Genomic DNA, 9,669 nt, shown 5'->3' on the forward strand with positions numbered 1-9,669 from the left:
GTGGTACAAAAATGTGTGAATATAAAAATCTATTTAGCCTAATTGGCACTTAAAAAGAAGTATGGATGGTGAAAGGCAGATAATTTGACTCAAGATAGAATTATGCTTTATTGTAAATCTTTGACAGTTAATGAATACCTAAACCATTCAGGAGGATCCATCATGGCTTTCTTATAATCATCTTGAACTTTTCTAGGTCTATCTCGTTTTCTTTGTGAACCTTTTTCAATATAACGTCCACTTCTTTGTTTGATACCTGCACGTCGTTTTTCATTGATGTTATCCCAGGGTGTTTCTGCATGCAAAGCATTCGAAACTTTACCAACTGAAGCCATACAGGTATTTTGAACTTGTATTTCTACTTTTGAAGGCATTCTGAGAATGGTGTGGTTGCCAACTTGCTTGGTGATAATTGCTGATGAACCAGCAGCCTTTGCTATAGCACCACCTTCCCCAGGTACTCTTTCAATATTGTGGACAATCGTACCAAGGGGGAGATTACCCACAGGATAAGAATCTCCTTCTTTAGCTTTCACTGAAATAAATTGAAAACATTTTACATCTACAATTTAGGACAATTTTTCCAAATTGTTTAAAGTTCTGCATTATTTTGTTATTTAATTGCTTTAAATGTCAACTGGAATTCAATGTACATAAGCTAATTTTCTTCACTTGAATATCACATGAAGTTGACGTGTAATTATTTCATGTGAAGCTCATGTTAAAGTTTCATGTGAACTACCTGGTATTTTAATGTGAATTTAATATGAAGCTCACATGAAATACACAGTAAATCTTAATAAAAAAAATGAATTTAAATTAATAAACTTGAAATTCACTTGAAATTTATTTGAGTTGCACATGAAGAAAAATGACCTGTGTGTGTAATGTTGGATAGTATATTTGACTGACCAACAAAATCCACAAGTTAAATCAACACCTTAAACCTCTTGCTTAAAGTTTTTTTTTCAAATTTACTTTCAATTACCATACTAAAAATATTCTCTGTGGAGAAGTTTGATATAACTGCAGGACTTGTCTAGCACTGAATTCAACACCAACACTACATTCAAACTAGATAAAAATTGTTGCATAGAAAATGTCCATAGTAAACAACAACTGCATACCACTATACTACTACAAAAATATGTTAGTCATATAAGATAATCAAACAAGTAATTATAAAACTTCAGTTAACAGGAAGTATTTATCTGAAGTGCCTTACCATTATATGGAAAAAGACGTTGCAGCTTTAGGTGTTAATATAGTAGAAGTGCAAGGGTCTGATGTTAAAGGCTGTCCTAAAAAAGTTATATTATACTTGTCCAAAGGGCAACCAAATTTTATGTACTTTTCAAAAAGCATTGTCTCAAGGAAAGCCTAATTTTTTTAATTTTGGCAAATAGAATTTTCATTAACTTGCCATATGGGACAAGGTTAAAAAATGTTAATTTCATACCCAAAGTGCCCTTCTTAAAATAGACATGACTAGCTGTGAGTTCCTTACTTTACTATCAACCCTCTTTCAAGATTAAGTCACATATAGCAATACAAAAAATTGTAAATCTTCTCTATCCCCTCCCCCCCCCCAAAAAAAACCCGATAAATTAGCAAAGTAATGAATCTTAAGGTGTAAACTTTCCACTGAGATAAACTAAATGATAAGTCATCTTTATCACATTCAATAAAAAAATGTTTTAAAAACGTAATAGGTATTTATAAGGATAGCCCATTAAAATTCTGAATGTCATCAGAAATGGTATACATGTATTTTCAAAGTTTTCAACCCACTGCATCACATTTCAGGAAAAGGGTAAATTTTAATAGCAGTTTCAGTTAAAATTTACTATTTGATATATGTAATTAACGTTACATGTATGTATGATTCTACTCTACAATCTTTTCATAATGGCTCACCTGGAATATCTGTCAGCACACATGATGTAGTTATAAGGTCACCAGACAGCATGTTCTCTGTGGCTAAAATATACCGTTTCCTGTCACCTCCAGCAACTGCTGCTAAATGTGCAGATCTAACTTGGTCTTCAATGATAAATAAAACCCTTTCAACTCTAGGTTCTCCATCAAGGTCTGTTCTTGTAGTATCAACAACTCTTAACCGCTTTGGGTCACCACCTGCTCGTCTCCTATTCCAGATCCTTCCTGAAAAAATATCAGTTAAAACATAATGTCATATGACCTTGTGAGCTTCTTCAAAATAAATAAAATGCTTCACATGGTACAGCTTTATACAACAACACGGATTAGTCTGAGTATGGAGACAACATCAAAGCTTGATCCAGTTCAAAGTCTGAATTGTCATTACATGTTTGACATAAATAAATAACAAAGAATTCAAAGGTTGTCCATGAAAGACCAAGGCTGATGCTAAAATTTGTTTCCAAAAAATGTTCATCATGGATAAGTGATCACACTCAGGTTATCTAAAAAAAAAATAATAATATTGGTCTTTAATTGACTGAAATGGTAAGAATGAAATAAATCTCATAGAAAGCATTAGAAAATTTTAAATAAAGGGAAATAACTCTTTGATCTATTCATAATTTCGTTGATTTGTCAGGACAATGAAAATATATTCTGAGTCATCCACTTTAAATATAGAAAAATCCCTCGACATAATGCTGAGTTTAACCTTAAATTGGAATAAAAAACTGGCAAGATATATTTACTCTGTGCTGCCCAATAGTAAAATCTGTCTAATTTCTACAAACAAGAGGCTCCCAGGAGCCTGAATCCCCCACCTGGTTGAATTTTGCCTTTCAAATGCAATAAATTTAAGTTGTCCAACAATTTTGACTCAAGAAGTCTTTGGTAGAGCTTAATCTATCATAGTTTTCAAGATATTGACTGAAAACTGTTGAAAAAAAGTCATTTTTCCCCTTTCAAGGGCAACACCTCTTACAAGGAGTCATCTGACAACTTTTATCACTGAAGACTTTTGTAGTCCTAATAATAAGGATCATTTCAGCTATTGAAAGAACTTGCCTAAACCTAATGGTTTTTGGAGATGTATGCGAAAAACTACTGTCTGACTGCTATGTTCTATTTTTAGTAACGACGGCCATGTTTTTTGACGAATCAAAAATCTCCACACCAGTTCTATGCAGGATACCCCAAGAAACATTCATACCAAGTTTGGTTTCAATTGGTTAAGTAGTGTCAGAGGTGAAGATTTTTGAAAAAAATAACATTAAAAATAGCTAAACTCGTTGAAAAAGGGCGATAACTCCAACACAGCTTAATGGATTAGAGCCAAAATTTGACCAGAGATAGATCTCATCATGCTAAACACTTTTGCCCTGTCAGAATTTAGCAAAATCTAACGGTTTTGGAGATATATGTGAAAAACTACTGTCTGACCCCTATGTTCTATTTTTAGTAACGCCGCCATGTTTTTTTGACAAATAAAAAATCCCCACATCAGTTCTATGCAGGATACCCTAAGAAACATGTATACCAAGTTTGGTTCTAATCAGTCCAAGTAGTTTTAGAGGAGAAGAGTTTTGTATAATTGTTAACGACGATGACAGATGACGACAACGGACGACGACAACAGACGACTACGACAGACGACAGACGCCAGACGCCAAGTGATGGCAATAGCTCACATGGCCGTTGGCCAGGTGAGCTAAAACTTGTGCATGGACAGCATCTGAAAGTTTTTAAAGAACTATAAAATTTGCAATTAGCCATTTCCCTACTATGACTGAATATGCAGAGGAAAATTAAATGTCAGTCAAAGAAAAGAACGCCTACCGTTAATGTTGGAATTTAATGAAGTTTTGTATAGGAACTCATTTGATCTATCAACAATGTGGGACTAAACCTCTTCAAAAACAGGCCAACATTAAACACTTAAATAATTGGTTACAACTGCAACATTAATGCATTTATAGATTTAGCAATTTAAAACATTTTTAAATTCAGATAATCATAGAAATTAGGGCAAGCAAAGTAAATAAGTTTAACCTTGAAATGCAATTAATTGAATTGACAATAAGGTCACTTGAAAAAGGAGCCTAAATAAAAAAAATCTAAAACAGAGTTAGCAAAAAGAAAATCCTCGAAATCCATTGAAAACAAGCTATCAATAAAATGCTTTGCAGGGGCAGCTTAATATGACCACAGTGGTCGAACCTTGAACAGTTGGGGCATATGTGGACAGTACTTTGATATTACACTAAATTACTATGTATAAATTATTGTGTAAAATGTTTCAATATGCTTTCCTCACTACATCTCAAAATTAACTACCGGTATCTTGAGTAAGACCTAAAAAGAGCACAATTTGTGTGTTGTGCAATCCCAACCAAGTATTTTTACCTTGGTTCCAGACTTCAAGAAAATACTTTGTTTCTGGCCCCTTTCAGGCCCCTCATTCTTTAATGTTTAAGTCCCAACCCCCAAATACAACTAAATTTTTGTGGAATGACACACTGCGCTAAAATGAAAAAAAAGATCCATTCACATTTACTCAAGCTATCATATGAACATCATGAAAATGCTTGTTTCTGGCCCCTGGTTCCTAAATGGTTCAAGTCACAACCCAAATAATCAATCCAAAAATCAATCCAAAGCTTCCTTTTGAGGTATAGCACCTTGTGAATATCTTTAGCCTAATTATGATATTGAACTGAATTGAAGTGTCTACAGATAATGCAGCAGCCAATGACAACAGCATGATATCATTTATACAACTGCATTTTTTTTTTTTTTTGCAGACTGGTAAAATTTGTGGTCATTTAATAAAAAGTACTAGTATTCCATACCATCAGGTCCTCTGCCTCCAGTTTTGTGACATTTGAGGGGTTTCAATGGATTGTTCTTAATCTCCTCTTGTGGTATTAATTCAGGTACCCATCTATAAGGGTTTCTGTATTTTTTATATTTGCTTTGAACAACCGTTGTGTGGAAGGCAGTCCTGAAAAGATACAAAAATGGCTTATTGAAACCTTTGTTTGTATATCATGCTTCAAAGGGTGCAGCTTGATGCAACCAAAGAACTCTCTAAACATTAGTTTTTTAGCTAATTTCTCCATCTAGATTAGGCCCTGAACTGAATGAACTTAAATCTTCTGATAATTTTTCATGCACTGTTTAAATATTAAAGTCAAGGACTGTTTTTATGTCACAGCTACCTCATACATGTACACTGACATGTACATTTGTGTAAGAATCCTGAGGTACTTGTCATCTTTGAATGGGAATTCAACTACCAAATCAAAATATCATATATGTATTAAATTCTTAAATTTTTTTTTAAATACAAAATGCATGAACAGTACATATTAAGTCTCAGTCTATGAAAAGGACAATGAAAATATATTTTGAGTCATCCACTTTAAATATAGAAAAATCCCTTGACATAATGTTGAGTTTAACCTTAAATTGGAATAAAAAAACTTTGAACAGACCACATAACCAGTCTTAGTTCGGCATTCAGTTGTTACATTCTATAGATTGTGTATGAAATTGGCACTTCACAAGAGTGAAAGTGTGGAAATTTTCATTTGTTTCTACGATAGTGTTCTCAAATCCACGAATTATAGAATCTACAAACTGACAATTTTCCCCTAAATCACGAAAATTGGTACCCATGAATAAAAGTATTTGTACAGTAGCATATGTACAAACATGTAGACTGAAAAGCACTATTTATACTGTGGGTTTTTGTGCACCATGAATCACCTCTTCTATAAACAGTGTCTGAATGTTTTATAAACTGGTACTTAAAACATATACTAGGTCAGCTTTGTCCATAAAATATCACAATTTAATAGCATACAATTTTCTCAAATATACATATGTAATATTTCAGACAAATAATATAGATAAATGGTAGATTTATTTCTTTCCTTTGCAAATGAACATGTGCAACACATTAAGATTATAGAGTATTTATAGGCTACTTCAACAATACATGCAGTTTCAAAATGTTAAACAGTTTATGTCTTAATTCAAAGGCAGAGAATGGTTTTACACTGAATGAAATGATTTATGCAGGCTTTCAAAATTAACAGTACTATTCAAAGACCTATCATTTCTTGTCCTTTTTTGACCTTAAGAAAGGCTCCTTGAATAAATCATGCACTCTCTTTGCTTTCTGTGGTCCAAACCCTGGACAAAATGATAAATCCTCCTGGCTGGCTTCTACTATTCCTTTCAGTGATCCAAATGTAGATATAAGTGTGGACACATCTGTTTTATTGACAGACTTAATATTAGTTAAACATTCTGTCATTTTTGCCATAAAATTTTGGTCAGTCTTCTCCATAATTGCATCTGGGGGTTTATTTTCATACACTTTGTATGTCTCCAAATATCGTCCTGCTTCTTCTGTAGAAAAGGCTAGAATTAGAGTACAATCAGCCAGAATACATATCTTAGCCAGTTCCTTCAATAGATGATGTGGTTCCTTAATGTCAATCTGAACCAATAATATGCGTAGATCGTAACTTCTACCTAATTGTTTCAACCTTTCATGAATGTAATTTGGATTTAATTGATGATATCTTAAACTTAGAAATAATGCGCAAGTTGTTTGTCCCATTACATAATCAGGGACAATGTCACCAAACTCCCATGGAATATTCCGTACATATTTAAGAATAGGATTTCCTCTCTGTCTCTGGTTCACTAATAAGGAATTAGTTTTACCAGGAATGGCCAGTTTTGAGACATCTACAGAATGATTTTCAGTTTGATTTCTTTGTTTTGTTTGACCAAGTATTGACTTAGATGTTCCTGGTGCACTTAAAATTTTCTTTTCAGAATCCGACAATATGGTTTTATTATCAGTCAATAAGTTTGTTGACCCAGTAGAAGATGTGGATGTTACTACATATGAAACCTCTGAATTTTCTGAGTTGCTTATTGTTGTTTCCTCCTGTTTTTGAAGAGCTTTCCCTTGGAGTGTAGCTGGTTCAACTCTTGCTTTCTTATGAATAATGTCATCTGATGCACTTTGTTGTTCTTTATAAGACTTGAAGATTTGTGTTGGTCTGAAATTGTTGCTTCCATCTTTCTTGCCGTCATCCATTTCTTCTGAGGTAGGAATATGAAATCTTTTTCTCTCTGCCATTTTGAAGAGGCTGAGCTGTGTAAAATCTTTAGCTGCAGAATTAAAATTTGTACCTTTAAGAAGTAAGACAACTAAATTTCAGAGAACAGACACTGATACATGGCAAAACCATTCAACTGCAATTGAAAATTAAGTTCAAGCATTTTTTTATTCGGCCTACCAGTTTGTCATGGCTAGTAATCGATATCTATATGGATATTGTCAATATGAAAAAATTTCATCATCAAGGATTTTTCCTGCAATCCAAGTACATGTAAATTTTAAGCACAATGGCTTTTTTTAAACAGACCTTTGGAAAACAGATTTTTATTATGTCTGAAGTTAATACAACATATTTCTTCATCTCTTTATATTACAGGGACCTTGGTCACTTCTAACAAAGTATATATAATGCAAAAACATAACTTTGCCTCCCTGGTCTTGATACTGGGTAAACTTAAAGCCTACAAGGTTACATTTGACTTATGCATACTGGTGGAGAGAAGTAATTCAGGATTTTACTTATATAAGTTATAAAAGTAACAAATTTATAATGACAAAAATAGAATGAAAATACTGCAGAAGGGTGTGTTTTCAAAACACTAAAATATTATAAAAATGTAAAAAAAAATCAAGAATTAGTTATCAGTAATTGCTCCAGGGAAAATTAATGAAATTTGTCAATTTCTAACTGTTATTTGAATATTTCAAACTCATCATTATGCAATAAAATCATATCATTTTAAAGAGGTTTTTTTAATCTTTTAATTAGTAGTTAACTCAAAAGATTAATCAGAAAGACACACTGCATAACATCTAATTGGAGTATATTTTTTTGAAAATTGGAATTTTAGTATTTCTTCCTCAAGACATTGGTACATTTTTATTGCCATTCATTTATCTACAAAGGCATAATTTTGAATTGAAGAAAATTAACATTCCTCTAAATTCCAATAAGATAAAGTAAATAAATAAATGATGCCATTATCCAATCTATTATCTTTAATTTGGTACTCACTCATCAAAATCCATCCAGCGGTTTCTCCAAAAACTCTTAGCAAAGTTACCATATTTTCGACCTAGGACTTATATTACAAAATAGCAATGGAAGTGTTCTATATAAAGAATATTACAACTGACCTCTTCCACTTAAATATACTCCCTGTTCATGTTTTGATGACAGAAATTATAATTTTCCGTTTCCCCTGTTAAAGGACAGAGTGTCACATCCGATGAGAGTGGTTATACTGACTTACAGTTACAGACCATATAGTTCAGTCGGAACGATATTTTGATAAAAAAAAAAAAGAGCATTGCCTATTGTGCAGGTCTATGTGAAATCAGAGACATGGAAATTATAACGTATAGTTTTTAAATAACCTTTCAACGATGACTACAGATTCTGTAAAATGAAGACAAAGACTTTTCAAGATAGTTCGACCTAGAACGTTCATGCTTATCTACGAACCCATTCGGTCATCCCCGCTCTCCCTATTGTTGTTAACTCGTACCATACAAATGTCGTCCAAATAAAAAAAAAACAATAAAAAAGCACTTGTTACAATCGGTCTGTTCGGTTTACATCAGACTGATAGTGGATTTAAAAAAAAATGCAACTTCTTTAAGCCTGTTTTAGCTAATTACTATTACAAATAGTATTATTTATTAAAGCTTAGATGAGATATTATCAACACACATATTGGCGGCTTTCTAAATATTATTAATACTGAGTACTTTAGTAACAGTGTCAACGTCTGTTGACTATAACTCAAAAAATGCATCCTGATGCCCCCCCCACCCCCAAATGTAATTCTGTATATGCTATTTCAAGGGGTTAAACATTTAACTCCTTGGCTTTCTTTTGCAACATTTACAAAAAAGGCATTCAAAGTATCACAAACATCTGTGTTATCATTAGTAATTTTGTCGTTTTTGACTAATACAATTTTTTTTTTGCCCATTTTTTTTTAAATGGCTTAACTGTACTGTAAAAATGTTTTGATTTTTTACCACCAGCACATCTTTCTTGAAAACAAGTATGAACAGAAGTTTAGTAGCAAGATTTCGTTGTTTTCTATAATTCACCCACGTCCTGCTATATCTACATTTTTCAAATTTGTTTCGTAACATGTGTTTTGTATATACGGCTTTCCTCGGTTCTCTGTTCATAAATGTATATGGGAATGATTCTTTGCAAGGACATCTCTGCATCATTGGTACATGTTCATTACTAACATTTAGTACCTTCTCTTCAAAATCATTGGTATTCGGGTTACAGTCATTTATATTCTCATCAATAATTTTGTAAAAACCTAAATTTTATCAAGATCACAAACATATTTGTCAACATCAAAGTGAGGTTTCTATATTGTATAAAGCTATGTTTTTACAAGGACTACTACAGAAAAAAAGGGTGATAAACTGCCCAGTCCTTTAATTTCAGCTTCCTTTATACAGATGATGCATTATTTCTTTGCATATAATCATATATGACTTCAAGGATTACTTACATTTGATCATCATCTCCCCAAGTCAGGGACTTAGTATTATTTAAAATTAACGAATCAACTGATATGTATACATTTATT

At 32.6% G+C, this 9,669-nt stretch overlaps 1 protein-coding gene across 2 annotated transcripts; it reads right to left on the reverse strand.

Annotated features, from left to right (window-relative positions):
* Positions 1–95: 95 nt before the first annotated feature.
* On the reverse strand, positions 96–8,600 carry LOC148627032 (DNA excision repair protein ERCC-1-like). 2 transcript variants are annotated; one of them, XM_088565975.1, is made up of 4 exons: positions 8,462–8,600; positions 4,791–4,942; positions 1,918–2,163; positions 96–535 (listed from the first exon to the last, which is right to left on the reverse strand). In XM_088565975.1, the coding sequence occupies exons 1-4, from the start codon at positions 8,533–8,535 to the stop codon at positions 108–110; spliced, it is 900 nt and encodes a 299-aa protein (XP_088422101.1). In that variant the 5' UTR covers positions 8,536–8,600; the 3' UTR covers positions 96–107. The 2 variants fall into 2 exon arrangements, with proteins under 2 accessions (XP_088422101.1, XP_088422091.1); XM_088565965.1 differs by lacking the exons at positions 96–535; positions 1,918–2,163; positions 4,791–4,942 and adding an exon at positions 5,848–7,134 and having other exon boundaries at positions 8,462–8,577.
* Positions 8,601–9,669: the final 1,069 nt, after the last annotated feature.

Source organism: Perna viridis, chromosome 1 (genome assembly GCF_037379345.1).
Source record: "Perna viridis isolate PV_CMFRI_1.1 ecotype Kerala chromosome 1, ASM3737934v1, whole genome shotgun sequence".
Taxonomy (NCBI): Eukaryota; Metazoa; Mollusca; class Bivalvia; order Mytilida; family Mytilidae; genus Perna; species Perna viridis.

Excerpts from the sequence above, each read along its gene's own strand:
- LOC148627032 (XM_088565965.1), bottom strand. The coding sequence starts at position 7,102 with ATGGCAGAGAGAAAAAGATTTCATATTCCTACCTCAGAAGAAATGGAT.